This window comes from Rhinopithecus bieti, unplaced genomic scaffold (genome assembly GCF_001698545.2).
Source record: "Rhinopithecus bieti isolate Rb0 unplaced genomic scaffold, ASM169854v2 scaffold_3878, whole genome shotgun sequence".
NCBI lineage: Eukaryota > Metazoa > Chordata > Mammalia > Primates > Cercopithecidae > Rhinopithecus > Rhinopithecus bieti.
This window is the reverse complement of record NW_016805059.1, coordinates 7,347,094-7,367,828: the sequence shown is the minus strand read 5'-3', so window position 1 is coordinate 7,367,828 and position 20,735 is coordinate 7,347,094. Positions and strand designations below refer to the sequence as shown.

General features: G+C 41.5%; 1 protein-coding gene across 1 annotated transcript in view; it reads right to left on the bottom strand.

Moving 5' to 3' along the window:
• LRBA (LPS responsive beige-like anchor protein) overlaps positions 1 to 20,204 on the bottom strand; it is a 621,489-nt gene extending 601,285 nt beyond the window's left edge. The window contains exons 1-2 of the mRNA XM_017871033.1: positions 19,950 to 20,204; positions 18,913 to 19,340 (exon numbers count right to left, since the gene is read on the bottom strand). Coding sequence (XP_017726522.1) covers positions 18,913 to 19,128 — 216 coding nt within the window. The 5' untranslated portion in view covers positions 19,129 to 19,340; positions 19,950 to 20,204. The remainder of the gene's footprint in view (positions 1 to 18,912; positions 19,341 to 19,949) is intronic.
• Between the last annotated feature and the right edge of the window lie 531 nt (positions 20,205 to 20,735).

The window sequence follows — 20,735 nt, the reverse complement described above, 5'->3', positions numbered from 1 at the left end:
ATCCAAGAATGTTGATAATGATTAAAGCTAGTTGATGAGTTCATAGGTGTTCTTTTATGCTTTTGTGCATGTCTAAAATTTTCTATGAAACACCGAATATCAATTTTTTTTTTTTTGAGACGCAGTCTGACTCTGTCGCCAAGCTGAAATGCAGTGGCGCAATCTCAGCTCAATGCAATCTCTGCCTCCGTGTTCAAGTTATTGTCTTGCCTCAGCCTCCCAAGTAGCTGGGACTACAGCCGCGCAACACCACCCCCAACTAATTTGTGTATTTTTAGTAGAGACGGGGCTTCCCCATGTTGTCCAGCATGGTCTCGATCTCTTGACCTTGTGATCCACCCACCTTGGCCTCCCAAAGTGCTGGGATTACTGGCGTGAGCCAGCATGCCCAGCCATCAAATTTTATGAACAGTATATCAAACTCACCAAAATGAGTTTTTATTGGCTATTTACAAATTGTGGGGAGAGGGGGACACGGTAATTAGCATTAACTAAGTGCCTATAAAGTGTTTGTTTTGTTTTTGTTTTTGAGACAGAGTCTCGCTCTGTCACCCAGGCTGGAGTACAATGGCACAATCTCTGATCACTGGAACCTCTGCCTCTGAGGTTCAAGCAATTCTCCTGCCTCAGTCTCCCAAGTAGCTAGGACTACAGGCAAGCGCCACCATGCCCGCCTCACTAATTTTTGTATTGTTAGTAGAGATGGGGTTTCACCATGTTGGCCAGGCTGGTCTCAAACTCCTGACCTCAAGTGATCTGCCCTCCACAGCCTCCCAAAGAGCCGAAATTACAGGTGCGAGCCACAGCCCCCAAGTAGGTGTTCCGTATATATAAGAACTCTATGGCCAGGCATGGTGACTCACACCTGTAATTCCAGCACTTTGGGAAGCCAAGGCGGGCAGATCACAAGGTCACGTGTTCGAGACTAGCCTGGCCAATATGGTGAAACCCCGACTCTACTAAAATACAAAAAGTAGCTGGGCATGATGGCACACGCCTGTAGTGCCAGCTACTCGGGAGGCTGAGGTGAGAGAATCGCTTGAACCCAGAAGGCAGAGGTTGCAGTGAGCCGAGATCGTGCCACTGCACTCCAGCCTGGGCAACAGAGCAAGACTCCATCTCCAAAAAAAGAGCTCTATGAGATGGAATCAGCCCAATTTTACATAAAAGAAAATTAAAAATCAAGAGAGTAAATTTAATCTTCGTCAAGATCATATAGGAGCTGAACTGAGACCCACAGCCAAAGAAAGAAAAAAGGAAATATAAAAGGAAGACAATGACTGGCAAAGGGGAAAAAAAAACCTTTTTGGCACTAATATACAAAAGAAAAAATTAGAGAAATAAGCCAGGCATGCATGGTGGCTCATGCCTGTAATCACAGAACTTTGGAAGGCTAAGGTGGGATGATGGCTTAAGGCCAGAAGTTCCAGATGAGCCTGAGCAACATAGCAAGACCCCCATCTCTATGGAAAAAAAAAAATTTTTTTAATTAGAATTTAATTTTTTTTTAATTAGAGAAATACAATTTTCAGAAAATATCACAAGGTAAAAGATTCTTATACAAGTATGCAATATCAAATATTGAAGCAAAAAAAAAGAAAAGATAGAACTGTATTTAAAAACCTACACTGTAAGGGTGGAAATCTTGGGGACTGGAATCCAGAGGAGAAATCCCATTTCAGCTATGATGTTAACCAGTTGTGTGTGTGAGTATGTGTATGTATATATTTACATATATATATATAAATTCACACATACACATCCATATCAAAACTTCCCTAAACCTGAATTTAACATATAATTTAGAATAAATTAAGAAAAGGCTCTAAAAAGTGTCATTACATACTTAACGTGGTATTCTATATTTATCATCCAGAAGAATTTAGCATATAATCCTTATATTTGAAGTTCACTGTACAAATACATTACTCCAACACTCCAGTGTTAAGGCAAGCATCTAAAAGTAATAATTTGCTGGGTATGGTGACTCATGCCTGTAATCCCAGCACTTAAGGAGACCAAAGTGAGAGGGCTGCTTGAGGCCAGGAGTGTCAGACCAGCCTGGGCAACACAACGAAACCCTGTCTCTACAAAAAAACAAAAGAACTAGCCAGGTGTGGTGGCATGTGCCTAAAGTCCCAGCTGCTTGGGAGGCTGAGGCTGGAAGATGGCTTGAGCCCAGGAGGTTGATGCTGCAGTGAACCATGATCACAACACTGCACTCCAGCCATGGGTGACAGGGCAAGACCCTATCACATGGCCAGGCACAGTAGCTTACACCTATAATATTAGCATTTTAGGAGGCCGAGGTGGGCAGATCACTTGAGGTCAGGAGTTTGAGACCAGCCTGGCCAACATGGCAAAACCCTGTCTCTTACGAAAATAAAAAAATTAGCCGGGCATGGTGGTGCACACCTGTAATCCTAGCTACTCAGGAGGCTGAGAGGCACAAGAATCGCTTGAACCAGGGAGGCACTGAATCTGGGACAGGGAGGTTGCAGTGAGCCGAGATCGTGCCACAGCACTCCAACCTGGATGACAAAGTGAGACTCTGTCTCAAAAAAAAAAAAAAGAAAGAAAGAAGAGGAAGAGGAAGAAGAGGAAGAGGGGGAAGAGGAGGAGAAAAAAGAAACAACAACACAATTAAACACCACTACAAACTTACTAGAATAACTAAAATTTAAAACACTGATAATACTAAGTGCTGACAAGGATGAAGAACAACTACAGCAACTACATTACTTGTAGGAATGCAGCATGCTACAGTCACTTTGGAAAACAGTTTGACCGTTCTTATAAAGTTAAACATACATTTACCATACCAAGCACACTCTTCAGTATTCACCCAGGAGAAAAGAAAACATGTCCACACAAAGGCCTATAGGCAAAGGTTTGGGGTAACTTACCCAAAGTAACTGGATAAACAAACTGTAGTTACATCCATAGAATAGAATACAACTCAGCAAAAATAAAAGAAACAAGCTACTTAATTATGCAACGACATAGAGCAATCTCAAATGCAATTTGCTAAGTACAAGAAGCTAGTCACAAAAGGCTACTTGCTACATGATTCCATTTTTATTCAACATTCTGGAAAAGACAAAATAACAGGGACAGAAATTAGATCAGTGGTTGCCATGGGATAGGGATGGGGAAGACAGAAACAACTACAAAGGGGTAAAAGGGAACTTTTTGAGGTGGTGGAAATATCTTATATCCCAAATGTGATGGTGTAAGTTATATGACCATATACATCAATCTACACAACTCAAAAGGGTGAATTTTATTCTATGTAAATCATACCTTAATAAACCTGACTTTTAAGAAGATGACAAAGACGTAATCTCTGCCTTCAAGCTCCTGATCTAGTGAGAGATATATATAAACACATAATTTGAACTAGGTAAATGCTATAGTAAGTTATGAACAAAGTTCTGTGGTAGAATAGAGGAGGAACAAAGTCTGTCTTAGAGTGAGGCAAAGGATTCTCAGAGAAAATAACATGTAAGCTATGTCTTAAAAGTAACGAGGCCTGGTGAGGTGGCTCACGCCTGTAATCACAGCAATTTGGGAGGCCAAGGCAGGTACAATCACTGAGGTCAGGAGTTCGAGACCAGCCTGGCCAACATGGTGAAACCCAGTCTCTACTAAAAATACATAAATTAGCCGGACACGGTAGCGCGCGTCTGTAGTCCCAGCTACTCATGAGGCTGAGGCTAGAAAATTGCTTGAATTCAGGAGGTAGGGGTTGCAGTCAGCCAAGACTGCACCACTGCACTCCAGCCTGGGAGACAGAGCAAGACTCCACCTCAAAAAAAAAAAAAAAGGTAACAAGCATGACGATGACAGACCAAGAAGAAAGAAAAGCATCCAAGTAGAGAGAACAGTTGAGAGAAAAACATGGAGGTATGTAAAGGCAAGATTAGCCATGTGAGAGACAGTAAACAAAGTGTAGGATGAGTTAGAACCTCAGAGGTCATGCCATACATGATAAGATTTATGTCTTAGACACATAAGTATAAATATCATGTGAGAAAATATATGGAGGTAATATGAATGACTGGCAGAGAACAAGAACAGTTTTGAAGGGTGTCACAATAATCCTAGAAAGAGATACCTGGGGTCTGAATTAAGGTTCAATTAAAAGGCTATTTAGTGAAAGACTACTTGCGGGAATGAGGAAGAAAAAAAAGTCAAGGTTAACTGAAATTTCTGCAAAGAACAAATGACATCAATAAGATGAGAAACATAAAAGGAAATACAGATTTGTTTGATAATCCAGGTTGGGGGAGAATCATCTGGCTTCCATTTTCCCATCTACTAACTCTCTTCCTTGTAGGCATGCCTTCTCTAACTAAAATTGATATTTATTATGACTTATCTACTTGAACTATTTTATAAAATAACTATAAGAAGTAAAAGCAACACAGTAAAACCTCAACAAAGTTTTTACAGTGTCTTAGAGACAGCAGAATAGTTATTTCAAAAGTAAAAATAAGGCCGGGCACAGTGGCTCACACCCATAATCCAGGCACTTTGGGAAGCCAAGGCAGGAGGACTGTTTGAGCCCAGGATATCAAGACCCTAGCCTGGGATATATAGCAAGACTCCACCTCTACCGAAAATGAAATTTAAAAAAATTAAAATAAGTTTTAAAAAAGAAAACATTGGGCAGTTTGGCTAGAGCATAATTATTAGAACAGATAATTAGAGTTTCTGGTTTTCAAAATTTGAATCGTAATAAAAGGAAATTTCAATGTTCTATTTCAATTTTCAGCAGCAAATAAATGTGTACATACAGGAACTTAAAGAATAAAACATAAATGAAAATAGGAGAGGAAAGAATAAATTTAAATACTGCATAAGCTTTCCAACTTAAGTAACAGGTTCCAAATTTGTCTTTGAAAATCAATTATGTGATGGCTGGGCAAGGTGGGCTCACAGTTGTAACCCCAGCACTTTGGGAGGCCAAGGCAGGTGAATCACCTGAGGTCAGGAGTTCAAGACCAGCCTGACCAACATGATAAAACCCCATTGTATTAGTCCATTTTCATGCTGTTGATAAAGACATACCCAAGACTAGGAAGAAAAAGAAGTTTAATTCGACTTACAGTTCCACATGGCTGGGGAGGCCTCAGAATCATGGTAGGAAGCAAAAGGCACTCCTTACATGGTGGTGGCAAGAGAAAATGAGGAAGATGCAAAAACAGAAACCCTGATAAAACCATCAGATCTCATGAAGTTTATTCGCTACCACGAGAACAGTATGGGGAAACCACCCCATGATTCAAAGTATCTCCCACGGGGTCCCTCCCACAACACATGGGAATTATGGGAGTACAATTCAAGATGAGATTTGGGTGTGGACACGGCAAAACCATATCACCCATCTCTACTAAAAATACAAAAATTAGCCTGGCGTGGTGGCAGGCACCTGTAATCCCAGCTACTCAGTAGGCTAAGGCAGGAGAATCGCCTGAACCTGGGAGGCAGAGGTTGCAGTGAGCCGAGATCATGCCACTGCACTCCAGCCTGGGCGACAGAGCAAGACTCTGTCTCAAAAAAATAATCATAATTTTTAAAAATCAAGTATGTGAAATTTAGAATATACTGCCCCAAAGAAACAATATGACACTAAAGCACAGCTAAACAATACTAGGGTATTACACCAACCTGCTGAAGAACCAACGCCACCACCACCACCACCACCACTACCACTACCACTACCACTACCACTACCAAAGTACAGTGTTTAGGAGAACGGGGTGCTCTGAGGCTGCCTGAGGTGCAACATCTTTTGTGACCTTGACTGGGGTAATTAACTCTACAAATCTAATATTCCTCACCTTTAAAATGGAGATGATAAAATCACCTGCTCTGCAAGAGTTACTATGAAAATTAAAAGAGGGAATCTAAAGCACTTAGCACAGTCATTCATCTAACATGTATTTATTAAGCACCTACTACATGTCAGGTATATTTTAGGCCCCAAGGCCCTGGCAATGAAACGGTAAACAAAAAAGTAAGTCCTTACTCTTATGGAGCGTGTATTCTAATATAAGAAAACATGCAATAAAAAAAAAATCTGATGGAGTTAATGCTATGAAAATAAAGCAGGATATAAGAGATGAAGAGTAACAAGGAGAAGGATACTATTTTGGTACTAGGAAAAGGTTCTCTAATAAGGCCACAAATTTTAACAAAGACCATAACAGAATGAAGAAGAGGGTCATACAGAGAACTGGGGGAAGAAATCAGATCCATTTCTGGCAATATGGTAGACTAGATGCCCAGGAAAATATTTGTGATTCAGAATTTTTTAAAATGCTGAATATTAAACAAAACCAAAATAGTATTTTTCATGAGTGGCTGAGCTGAAAGAAAGAAAACACAACAAAGCACTGGTGAGCACTGCAACGAGCCTCTCCCCTGGGAGCATCCATCAATCCCCAGTGGCTTAGAAGTCAGTTTAAGGGACTGGTGAGAAGGACATAAAGGTTGGGGCCTAAACAAGGTGGGAAATCTGAAAAGCAGTACTCAGTGGACGACCTGCGGAGGGGGGTAAACAACATGCTCAACAGAGATCACAGGTGGCATGTTTGCCTTTCCCAGTCTCAGTGGAAGAGAAAAAATGAAGTCACCCTTCTCTCACTTGTTTAAGGACAAAATTCATACTACCTATGTGGTCTAGAAAAACTCAAACTAGTGCATTCCGTTCCAAGGCGTCTGTGAGCCTGCGGAGTATACGCCATGAGCAAAGCTCACCCTCCCGAGTTGAAAAAATTTTGGACAAGAAGTTATCATTGAAATTAAATGGTGGCAGACATGTCCAAGGAATATTCGGGGATTTTGATCCCTTTATGAACCTTGTGATAGATTGAATGTGTGGAGATGGGCGACTAGTGGGCAACAGAACAATATCTGGAAATGGTGGTAATACGAGGAAAATAGTTTCATCATGTTTAGAAAGCCTTGGAACGAGTATAAATAAGGCTGTTCAGCAGGAAACCCATGTCCCTCTCCATAGGGCCTGTTTTACTATGATGTAAAAATTAGGTCATATACATTTTCATATTAGACCTTTTGTTAAATAAACTTTTGTAATAGTCAAAAATGCCTTCTCAAATGTTCTGCAATATAGAATATTAGCTCTCTTCCAATTTTTTCTAACCATGAATTTTCCTGGATTGTGACAATGATTTCAAAGGGTTTTATGCATCTAAAGTGGAAGAATCTTATTAAATGTGAACATGGCAAAAAAAAAAAAAAAAGAAAAAACTCAAACTAAAAATTCAGTTTCAAGAGATTCTGGGTTGGAAGAGACTAGAGCATGACAGAAGCAAACACCAATCCAGTCAAGAGGAGTACACTAAACCCAAGCCTCCAGTGATATTCACAAATAAAAATCCATGGAAGATAATCTCACAATTAAAAAGAAATTCACAGCCGGGCGCGGTGGCTCAAACCTGTAATCCCAGCACTTTGGGAGGCTGAGACGGGCGGATCACGAGGTCAGGAGATCGAGACCATCCTGGCTAACATGGTGAAACCCCGTCTCTACTAAAAAATACAAAAAACTAGCCGGATGAGGTGGTGGGCGCCTGTAGTCCCAGCTACTTGGGAGGCTGAGGCAGGACAATGGCGTAAACCCGGGAAGCGGAGCTTGCAGTGAGCTGAGATCCGGCCACTGCACTCCAGCCCGGGCGACAGAGCGAGACTCCGTCTCAAAAAAAAAAAAAAAGAAATTCACAAAATAATGAAAAAACAAGCCCCCAAGGATCAGCAGAACAAGCCTTTCAGAAACACACGAAACAATAAGGAACATGAAAATAATCGGATATCTAATATAAAAATGTTAATGTTTAAGGAAACAAAAGATATCAAAAATATGACTGAAAGAAACTGTAAAAAACATGAAACATTATAATTGCTTATTGACAGTCATACAATAATATTATAATTGCTTATTGATAGTCATACAATAATTAGATATTTGAGAGGAGATCATTCTAGGCAAAGGAAAAAATAAGTTCAAAGGCCCTAAGGTAAGAGTATGCCTGGCTTGTTTTAGGAAGTACAAAAGGGCCATGGCATCCCGAGTTGAGTAAACAAGGAAGAAAAGTGAGAAGAAATGAGGACGAAGAACTGGTACTTAGTAGGTCACAAAATACCTCAACAAATATTAGCTATTATCCCATAATTTCTGTTGGAAAATTTTGGATATTAGAAATAATAATGTCTTCTTTACCACTTCTGCATTAAATACAGAAGCCAGAGCAGAGCTACAGGGGATCTCAAGTAGGTTCAGAAGGAAATAAGAAAATATTCCTTTTCTATGAAGTGGGGAAAGTCTTCAGTAGAGGTCCCAGTGCAAAGGAAGACATCTGGGTCTTGTGTGAGCAAGGTAGAAATGAAGTGATTCAGAAGACACACTTCTGGAAACAATAATGATCAACAACAACCAAAAAAAAAAAAAATTGAGATGAAATTACCATTTCAAAGTAGGAGACATTTCAAACTTGGGCATTAATTGGTAAGCAGGACATCCTCATAGTACTCAAAAATTTCACAATTCAAGTTAACATTTACATTCTATGACAATGAGAATTTAGCATAAATGAAACTCCCAAAGATATGCCAAACTTTTTAACTATCCGATTTAATTCTCAACGTTTTCTAAATAGTTTCAAAAGACACTAACAAGCAGCAAAATAGTACTAATTTGATTTTTCTTTTCTTCCATATTCCTACCCTCAGACTAAGGCATTGTCTAACAAACCCATGAACAAAACACAAGTAATACAGGTTAAGAACAATATTCATAAGCCACAACTAGAGGTATGATCAATCCCTAAATATTAAAGAGTTAGTCATTCCATTTTTTCCCGATTAGAAAAATGACAGAAAATTGACTGGTGGATATCTTAAATACATAGAAACTACCAGGCACCACTTGACACACGAAGAAATAGATGCAAAGAATCAAAGTATGCACTGTTAAATCAATGAGAAAGTTACAAAATAATTCATTTTCTCAAAGCGTATCACTCTTAACAATGTTTCTAATTATCATAACCTAATACAATTCTTGAAAATTTAGTTAAATTAGGTTCCAATACAAGAACACAACTTATATTAATAATCACACAGTATAACGTAGTACACACAAAATTCAAATTCAAACAACCTAAGTCCAAATGCCATCTTACTGACTATGGGACTTGAGCATCATTAATCACTCCAATCCTGTTTTCATGCTATAAATCAAGTTTAATAAAGTACGGCCCCATGGAGTTGTCACATGGAATAAATAAAACAAAGCCCTGTAAAACACATGTTCATCAGCAGACCCAGATATACACCCTGACTTACATCTAGGTTTCATTCTATTATAACCGGATCATAAAGCAAAGCATTAATTTCTTTTTTATTTTTATTTTATTTTATTTTACTTTAAGTTCTGAGATACATGTGGCATTAATGTCAATCTTTCCTTCCAAAGCACCACTTAAATAACTTGATGTGACTGTTCATGCACAGTGCACTCAGCACTATAGAATAAAGTCAGTGTCTAACAATAAAAACTAGAAAGATACTTGTGCAATATGTTACACTCAATGTAGAACTTGGCTAAATTGAAAATTTTCTGAAATACTTTATGTAAATAAAGAAGCAGAGCAGTCCCTACAAATAGAAATGGCTCCTGAAATTTTTATGTCAAAAGTCATCTTGTCAATTTATGTGTAACATTCAAGTGACTACCAAATGGTCATCATTTGACTCACTCAAAACTACTTTGTTTCAAAAGTTCATCCCCACACAGATAAACACGTTAAAGATAGTACAATTCACTAAAAATAGTCAAGTTCTCTGTTCATACAAATGGGATTTCTATGCAGGTTACTTGTATTCAATCTAAATGACTAAGAACTTACAAAGACTTAAGATGATCCTGCAAGAAAGATGCCTAAGGGGGAAAAAAAGAATTAAGATGAAGTAGTATTTTGTTCTAGGCTGTTTATTTTAAGTGTGTAGCGGTTAGAGGGAAAAAAAAAACATGACTTCCTTTACATTATCCTAAAACATTCCACAATTATTTTTCTTTATAAAATCTTTTTTGAGACAGAATCACGCTCTGTTGCCCAGGCTGGAGTGCAGTGGCGAAATCTCGGCTTACTGCAACCTCGGGGATCTCCAGGGTTCAAGCGATTCCCATGCCTCAACCTCCGGAGTAGCTGAGACTACAGGCATGCACCACCACACCCAGTTAATTTTTGTATTTTTAGTAGAGACGGGGTTTCACCACGTTGGCCAGGCTGGTCTCCGACTCCTAACCTCAAGTGATCCGCCCACCTCAGCCTCCCAAACTGCTAGGATTACAAGCGTGAGCCACTGTGCCTGGCCAGTCTATTAACTGTAAAAGCTATGAAAACTTTTTTTTTTTTCTTTTTTAAGACATAGGGTCTCGGCCGAGCGCGGTGACTCACACCTGGTAATCCCAGCACTTTGGGAGGCCAAGGCGGGTGGATCACCTGAGGTCGGGAGTTCGGGACTGGCCTGACAGACATGTAGAGACCCTGTCTCTACTTCAAAAATTACAAAATTAGCCCGGCGTGGTGGCGCATGACTGTAACCCCAGCTACTTGGGAGGCTGAGGCAGGAGAATCGCTTGAACCCAGGAGGCAGAGGTTGCGGTTAGCCGAGATCGCGCCATTGCACTCCAGCCTGGGCAACAACAGCGAAACTCCGTCTCAAAAAAAAAAAAACACGGGAGATAGGGTCTTATTGTGTTGGCCAGGATAGAGTACAATGGCACAATCATAGTTCGCTACAGCCTCAAACTCCTGGGCTCATGTGATCCTGCCACCTCACCCCCTCGAGTGGGTAGGACTACTGGCACACACTACCATGTAGACCTGATTTTTTAATGTTTTTGTAGATATAGGATCTCACTATGTTGCCCTGGGTGGTCTTGAACTCCTGGCCTCAAGCAGTCCTCCCACCTGAGCCTCCCAAAGTGTTGGGATTATAGGCATGAGTTACCGCACCCAGCAGGAACATTCACTTAATTACTAAAATTTTAAAATACCACCTCCACACACAAAATCCCCCATGAATAAATCTATATTTTGTTTTGGTAATGCAAGGTTGCTTTCTAAGACAACAATTGCTCATCTGCCCGTATGTATAAATACATGTAGGCATTTGGGAAAAAAGAAAAATGACTAATTTTCTCTTCCTACAATTTCTTCAGTCATCTACACTAGAACTCCATTATCTGAAATTAACTAAGGTATTCCTAGGCAGAAAAATAACTTGGTCAATTGTAGCCTAGGTTGGTCCTATATTTATTCAATGGCTATCACGTATTCATCACTTTCTTATACCTTAGACTTTCAGCAGATAATGAACTAACATAACCTAAAAAATCATCACTTTACAAATGCCTGCAAATATTAGGTAAATATAACAAAAAATACTTTTCAATGTAGAACTGAGCTTGAGTTTGCAAAGAAAGAAAAAAAGGAAAATCCCCAAACCTAAAGTGAAGAAGAAACAGAAAAATAAGTATCTGAACTTCTATTACAACTGCTGAAGGGGCAAGAAAGAGGAAGCTAGTACTAGGGGGCTTGAATTTTATTTCCTTTTAGAAACAAACAAACAAAAGTATTTACTCAAGATGGGGAAGTAGAGATAAAATCTCTACATAAATATGGGATCCTCAAAAGGCTGACCCTCAGTAAAAAAGTAGATTCTTCCTCTCCCCCACAAAAAAACTTCCCTGGCACAGGAAGTTACAAATAACTAGTCTTTGGCTGGGCTGCTGATTTCCCTTTGTTTTTTGTTTTTTGTTTTTTAATTCAACAGAGGTAGGGTCTCACTATATTGCCCAGGCTGGTCTTGAACTCCTGGGCTCAAATGATCTTCCTGCCTCTGCCTCCCAAAGTCCTGGGATTACATGCATGAGCCACCGTGCCTGGTCACTACTGATTATTTTTAAGTTTCCTCTGAGATAGTAAAATTCTGGGATGTTATTCACATAGGTTTTGAAATTCAAATGTACACTACTGGCATGAACAGCAAACCCCAGAGTGACAAATTTAAAACACCAAAAAAAAAGAATTTCAGGTATAATATACCCCCTAAGGCTCCAGTCAAACTTAATCCATATGTTCTGGTAATAAACATTTCCTAAGCATATACTATGTGTCAAGTATCCTTTCTAGGGGCTAGGGATGCAATAAGCAAAACAGACAAAAATCTCTACTCTTATGAAACATAAACAGTAGTCCCTCTTGATCTACAGGGTATGCATTGCAAGACCCCTAGTAGATACCTGAAACCACAGATAATACCAAACCCTACATACACTATGTTTTTTTGTATACACACATACTTATGATAAAGTTTAATTTATAAATTAGGCACAATAAGAGATTAACAACAATAACTGGTAATAAAATAGTACAGTTAGAACAATACACACAGTTCCCAACTTTTGACAGTTTGACTTACAATTTTTCAACTAATGATGGTGTGAAAGCAATAAGCATTCACCACAAACCTCAATTTAACAATGGAGTTACATCCCAATAAACTCATTTTAAGTTAAAAAGTCAAAACTATCATAAATCAACAAGTATTTTCAACTTACAATATTTTCAACTTAACAATAGATGTAAGTGCATCAAGTCAAGGAGCATCTGTATAATTCACAATTACATGGATAGAAGGTTTGTACATACTGCAAACCTTATCAACCTCAGCATATGATTTTTTTTTCCTTGTAAGTCAAGAACTTCCACCTATTCACTTAAAAAAAGCGCTTTACAATGTCTCTGTGTCATATCCAAATTGCCAACATCACTACTCTTGTCCCGGACATTACTATGTAAAATAAGGGTTACTTAAACACTGCAATACCGTGACAGTCAATCTGACAGTGGAGAGGGCTACTAAGTGACTAAATGATAGGTAGCATATACATAGAGTATGGATATGCTGGACAAAGGGATGATTTGCATCCTAGGCAGGATGGAGCAGAATGCTTGAGATTTCATCACACTACTCAGAGCTGCACACAATTTAAAACTTATGAACTGTCAGGGATTCATGATGGCTGACTAGAGGCATCTCCTACTTGCCTCTTTCACCAGGAATAACCAAAATAGTGAGTGATCACACTTGGAATAGATAATCCAAGAAAGAACACTGGAATTCAATAGAAAAATGACAAGAAACACCTAAAGCAAGGAAGGGGAGGAAAGCAAGACAGCCTGCTCGGCTGGGAGTCGAGAGGTGATCCTCACTGTGGGGAAAGAGTAAGTGAGAGACTCCCTGTGGTCCACATTCCCACAGTGGACTCCTGCAATTCTAGCCATTGGGGAGGCCCTAGGACCTCATGGGCTCTGAAACTAACATAGGGATCTGTCTGGAAATGGCGCAACAGCACTACTCCACTGAGGAAAATTGCACTGGGTCCCATAATCCCCCTAAGTCTTAAGCAGCTACAATAAGGCACCATTTTGACAACCCAGCCCACAACAGACTGAGCACTGTACTGGAGCCCAGCAGCTGGTGCACAGGCAGAAGAAAGAAACAGGCTGCCACCACCAGGACTGAGGCACAAGCTGGGCATGTGTCCCCCACTGCTGACCCCCAGTAGCAGCAGCACAGCACAGCCACTGATGCCCCTCACCCAATCATTCCAGGGCCTGGGAACCACCCTGTCCCTGCTTACCACAGTAGGTGTCTGCACATATCATTGGGGGGCCTGATGACACGCCAGCCCAGCTTCACCAGGTGGACATTTTTGTTTCAACCATATAAAAACTTTTAAAATATTTTCAAGAATATGTGTGTGAAAAGGATGCTTTATAAAAGTTAATATAACAGATTGGCTCAACTAGGTCAGTATGGGAAATAAATAGTTTATTTTCTATTAATTCACAAACAGGAAAAAAATATCTGATTTTCCAGTTCCCAAATGATTTCTCAGTTTAAAATAAATCAATTCAAAGGTCAACAAAACTGTATGCTTGCAGGAAGCTAAATTATCAAGTCTGTCACTTCCAGGAAACTATAAAGTGTTAAAATTTCACCAATTCACCCAAATTTATTTTAATTATCATTAACATTGATATATAACCAACAATATCTACTTATGACAGCTAGTAAAATCCCAGCTTGCTTTTTTACAAAAATTGATAACCTGATCCTAAAATTCACACGGAAATGCAAAGGGCCCAGAATAGCCAAACCTGTCTTGAAAAAGAAGAATAAAGAGGTCTTCTCTATTTTAAAACTCACCACAAAGCTTCAGTAATCAAAAGGCAATTTGGTACTGGTTTTAGAATAGACATAGAGATAAACGGAAAAGAATTGAGTCCAGATAAATCCTTACATTTATGGTCAACTGATTTTTGACAAAAGTGCCAAGGTAATTCAACGGGAAAAGAATAGCCTTTCAACAAATGGCACTCCTGCCGGGCGCGGTGGCTCACGCCTGTAATCCCAGCACTTTGGGAGGCCGAGGCGGGCGGATCATCAAGTCAGGAGATCCAGACCATCCTGGCTAACAGGGTGAAACCCCGTCTCTACTAAAAATACAAAAAATTAGCCGGGCATGGTGGTACGTGCCCGTAGTTCCAGCTACTGGGGAGGCTGAGACAGGAGAATGGCGTGAACCCAGGTGGCGGAGCTTGCAGTGAGCCAACATGGCGCCACTGCACTCCAGCCTGGGCGACAGAGAGAGACTCCGTCTCAAAAAAAAATAATAAAATAAATAAATAAATAAAAATTTTAAAGAGATGATTTAAAGTATACGGAAGATACATGTAACTTACATGCAAATACTATACCATTTCATATAAGAGACTGGAGCTTCTGAAAATTGTGGTATCCACTAGGAGTTCTGGAACTAATCCCCCATATATCAAGGGGCGACTGTAATCACTTAAAAAAAAAATCTTGAAAGTATGTATTTGTCACCAGCCCATGGGGAACACTATTCTTGAATTAAGTACCACTGAACACCTTTAAATACCTGATGGAAGCCTTAAACTCAGCAGCAATTTCCTGAAAACATGCCAACATATATTAATTATTCTGGGTCTAAAAGTCTGACAAATTACTTTAAAATACAGATGAAGACAAAAGAAAATGGTTTTAAACTGCAACAAGAAAAATGTACAAGTTGACCTGAAGTTTGAAACACTTGACTACATTGGTGTACTGTTAATCAAAATTTATCCACAAAACAGACTTGCAAAAGAAATTATAAACAGGGTAGTAAATTTCAAAGTAATTTATAACAGACTAAAGTCAAGCTACATTAGCAAAGTTGGGAGGTAGCACTTAAGAAAAAACTTTGGGCCAGGCACAGTGGCTCACACCTGTAATCCCAGCACTTTGGGAAGGCCAAGACAGGCAGATTACCTGAGGTCAGGAGTTCAAGACCAGCCCTGGCCAACATGGTGAAACCTCATTTCTACTAAAAATACAAAAAAAAGTAGCTGGGCATGGTGGTGCGTGCCTGTAGATCCAGCTACTGGGGTGGCTGAGGCACAAGAATTGCTTGAATCCGAGCAGTGGAGGTTGCAGTGAGCTGAGATCACACCACTGCACTCCAGCCTGGGTGACAGAGTGAGACTCCCTCTCACTTAAAAAGAAAAAAAAAAAGAAAGAAAGAAAAAACTCTGGAAAAGTTATATGGCTCTACCATGTACTATTTGGACACCTCTGGAGGAGAGGAACTTGTTCAATTTTAACAGTATCAACTTTATTGTTTAAGTAGCTAATATTTAGGCCTGGCACGGTGGCTTAAGCCTGTAATCCCAGCACTTCAGGAAGCTGAGTGGGTGGATCACCTAATATCAGGAGTTTGAGACCAGCCTGGCCAACATGGTGAAACCCCATTTCTATCAAAAATACAAAAATTAGCTGGGCCTCATGGCACACGCGTGTGGTGCCAGCTACGTGGGAGGCTGAGGCAGGAGAATCACTTGAACTCAGGAGGCAGAGGTTGCAGGGAGGCAAGGTTGTGCCACTGCACTCCAGCCTGGGCAACAGACTGACTCTGTCTCAAAGAAAAAAAAAAAAAAAAAGACTATCAACTAGGAAATATTTAGGTACAGCAGTACTAACAATACTGAGATGGACTAATTTACATAATCCCAAGGCTTTGGTTCCATTTTTTTTTTTTTTTTTTAGGGTGTTGCTCTGCATGATTGTAGCTCACTGTAGCCTCAAACTCCTGGGCTCAAGGGATCCTCCCACCTCAGCCTTCCAAGTAGCTGGGACTATAGGTATACGCCACCATGCCCAGCTAACTTTTTATTTATTTATTTTTTTGTAGAGACAGGGTCTCACTATGGTGCCCAGGCTGGTCTCCAACTCTTGGCCTCAAGTGAACCTCCCAAAGCGCTGGGATTACAGGTATAAGCCACTGTGCGCAGCTGCTTCCAAAGATTTTCTTGAGTGGCCAAAACCCCAGATAATCCACGAAAGAGCATGAAAAGTATTTTAAGGGACAATGGAAGGGGAGAAACTACTACCTAATATTCTCAGCAAGTTTCCCTGCCCTACCTGACAAGCGAATGATATTGAAGAGGAGGGGTAACTAACTGAACAGACTTTTCTCTCTCCTTCTATCCAGTCACCCACTATCCTGTAAATACGCAGCAGCTTTGAAGGACTTAATCAATGACCTTAAAATCAAATCTATACCATGGCTACAGTTTCAGGAAGCATATAAGCAAACTACTGCTATAGAATTTTCTTTAATGATAAAAATGCAAATGACTCACATTTGGTCATCCACTCCAACACAGCACATTCTAAAGAACAGGAGTTCAAATCCTCCTTCTGCCAAAAGATGTTGTGTCTTCACACACAAACAACTAATTATGGATTATATTACTACTACAGATTTCTGTTTCTCATTGAAGGCATATGAAGTTTTAAAAAAGAATTAAAAAATCAGAAAGGAAATGTTTCAAGTCTATTTTGAGGTGAAGCAATCAATTTACCATTTATCTTCTTCAGACTCAGACTTACATATGAAAGCCCACACACATGCATACACATAAGATCCCCAAAATGTTGATAACTGTTGAAGCTGCACAATGGATACCTGAGTTCATTATACTATTCTATTTTTGCATACATTTGAACATTTCCATAACATGCAGTTTTTTAAAATATGTATATGTGTGTCTATAGATGTTTATACATAAACTCCCAATAAACTGACATAGAAATATCCAATTGTTCAAAGTTTTCATGCTCCAAAAGTAAGTAAATATTTTTTTTTTTTGAGACAGTCTCTCACTGCCACCCAGGCTGGAGTGCAGTGGCACAATCTCGGCTCACAGCAACCTCCACCTCCTGGGTTCAAGCAAGCATGTCCGGCTAATTTTTTTGTATTTTTAGTAGAGATGGGGTTTCACCATGTTGGCCGGGCCAGTCTCGAACTCCTAACCTCAAATGATGTTCCCACCTCGGCTTCCTGCAGCGCTGGGATTACAGGGGTTGAGTCACCACGCCCAGCCAGACTTTCATCTAGCTACTTTTTATTCTACAAGTTGTACTGCAGGTGACCAGACCATTAGTGAAGGTCTAGTGAAAGAAATAATTAACTGCCCCAGAATAAAACAAGCCTAACCTTGAAAAGAGGCAAAGGGAAAGGTGCTAAACAGTTACTACAATTACTGCACATTTATATTTGGTCCTGTTATCCTCTAACACAGGTGGGTAGGTAGAAAAGGGGAAGTATTTCAGGGCCAGATTTCCTTTTGATTTTTTAAGTTGATGGGCAAGACAGGCCGGAATAAAGAAATCTAAAAAGTCTCCATTATAAATTATAACCAAGAGAGGCACAATGGCGCATGCCAGTAGTGCCAGCTACTTAGGAGACAGAGTGGGGAGAATCACCTGAACCCAGGAATTCAAGACTAGCCTAGGCAACGTAGTGAGACGTCATCTCTAAATAAATAAATAAGTTAATGAATTAATTAAAGGTAGAATTGTATAATATATGAATTATACCTCATTTTAAAAACAATTTAAGCCATATACAGTGATGCATGCCTACAGTCACAGCTACTCAGAAGGCTGAGGCAGGAGAATAGCTTGAACCTAGGAGTTTGAGAACAACCTGGGCAACATACAGAGGCCTCATCCCCCTCCCACCCCTGCCCAAAAAAAGCATTCATAGCTCATCTTAGTGTAATCAGCAATTTCCAATGACTATGCTTTACTGCTAGACATGAATTTATAAAACACACAAAGATTATACTGTATCTGCTTCAATTCCTTTTTTCATATTGCCATTCAATTTTCACAAGATTACTTTAAATGTAATCCTAAATTCATCCCCAATTTAACTTTTGTTAGTTACATCTAAAAATAAAACTAGTCAAAATTAAAATACTAACTTTGCAGCAAATTAATCTTGCATCAGTACTACAAACAAAATTTTAAACTTATTGTAGCAAAACATAACTTCGACTGAATCAAAGACATTAATTCTCAAGTCCAAAAAAAGGTCACGAGAACTTACTTAAAGTGGTAAAGGGAAACGCAGACTTAGGCATACATGCCAAGAAAAAAAAAAAAATAGAGATAACTCCTCTGCTAGAACCTCCCCCCAATACTTTCACAGCAACAATTATTTCCTTAGCACAAAAGTGATGTGTTCACTTCCACAAAACCTGGATCATCTAAGTTTGCCCAATTCCCTTCAATCTAAAAAACAGATGAAATTGTTTCATTTAGGTTAGTAGAATTTTGTGTCCCTATACATGAAAAAAGTCACCATCAGTGTGAGTAAGGCACATGGCTCCAGCTTCAAGGTCTTGTTCCCCAACCCACTGAAAAGAGTATATGCTTATAAAATATTCATCGACTTACCAGGTTAAAGACAGTTTCTACAATGTCCCTATTGGATACTTCTCCAACTTCAACCAAACCGGTCAACACGGCAAATTTCATTCTGATGCCCCTGATGGGGAGCCCTGGTTTCAGAGACAATGCACCCCCTTCAGTAGGGGTTTCTTCTCTCCCTCCACCTCCCCCGTCATCACCTGTTGGTGGCGGGGAAGGGACACGATTGTCTTCGCTAGCCATTGCTAGCGAAAAGGACAACTCAGTCACCCTTGGACAGCAGTCGCTGCACTGGTAATGAGCACAACACACGCAATGCAAAACGAAAGGGTCTCCCTTCCAACTTGTGGAGAAACCCCAAAGCAGTTGATGTGGAAAGTCCTTGGCGTCGCCCTCCTCCTTTTGGAGAATATTTGTCCAATCTCTCTCCCCGAGGCTGACAACAACGCCAAACCCTATTGGAAGATTAAATATATGTTAAATAGGCTAGGTTTTGTTTTAGGGTTTTGAGGGGACAAGAGAGAAATAGTTATTGTCGGTCAAATAAGTTACTAAAGGCACCCCACTACTAGCCACCCGCTTCTCCCCGGCTCAAAGAGCTGGGTTCTGGGTGAAGGCAGGTCCAAGAGGCCCCGCACAGGCTCACTCCTCCCCCACTCTCGTGCAGGTTCTAGGCGCAGGGTAACCTCTCCTCACAGGTGCACCAGAAAGAGAAACTGTCGCGGGGAAAGGAGGGATCGGAGGAAAGAAGGGGACCCACAAGCTATCACAGAGGTAGAAAGTTCCTCCTCACCCAGATACTCCGGACTCGTCCTCACCCCCCGCCCAGGAGCAGCGAGACGGAGGTGGCGGCGGAGATCCAGGGCAGGAAAAGGCGGGGGAAGGGGGCGGTGATTATTCTAAATGCTCGGCCCAGTGGGAGGAGTAAAGCACCTCTCTCAGGCACCTGAGATTCGACGGGAAGAGGCGGGGAGGTGTGTGTGGTAGCAGGAAGGGAGGGGAGCGGCCAGAGAAACCCGGCGGCGACCGCAGGGAGAAAGGGGAGGACAGAGAGGTCAGTGCACCTGGTCGCAGCCTCCAAATTTCCCTAGTCCGCTCCCCGGGAGTCCGCGGCTGCACAGAACTCCATGGCTTCCTGGCCCGCCCCGTCCCTGCGCTCAGCCTTTGCAAAAGCAGCCGCTGCTGGCGCTACGGACGCCGCGGCTGAGGCTGCTGCGAGTGGTGAGGATGCTACTGCCACAGCTAGCCCAGCCACGGCTCGCGCGGCTTTCCTGTGCCCACTGAAGCTGCTCCCCGCCGCCATGACAGCGCCGAGGGCTGCCGGGCGCCGCGTGCGCGTGCGCGTGCGCGAGCGCGCGGGGCGGGAGGGCGCGAAGGCGGAGGCAGCCGCGCGGCGGGGGCGCGCGGACGGCCTAGGGGCCCCAGAGCCAGCGGGAGCGCTGGGCTCGGGCTTCCGGCTGCACTAGGCGCGAGGGCGCGCACCCAGTGGGAGCACTGCTCTAGTAGCACCCGGTGTGTTCGCGGCCCGGCGAGGAGAGACCCTTCCGTTCGAGGGCCTATACTTCCCCCACACACACTCTCAGACCTCGGAAGGTGCTTCTGCAAGTCCTGAGGCGGGGATTCTGGCGCTCCTGCTGTTGTTAAGTTACCGTTGGGTCCCTTGGCGCGGAGGGAACCCGCCCCGCGTTGCCAAGGTATCTCATTGGACTTGGAGAAGAACACCTGAGGGACCTCTAGGAGCCAGAGAGGTGACGGCGCTGGAGCCAGTGAGGCTGCTGTCCCTGCCTAATGGGAGCGAGGAGTCCCCACCCCTGGCTGCTTTCAGCTGCTGCCCGCCCGCCGCTCTCAAC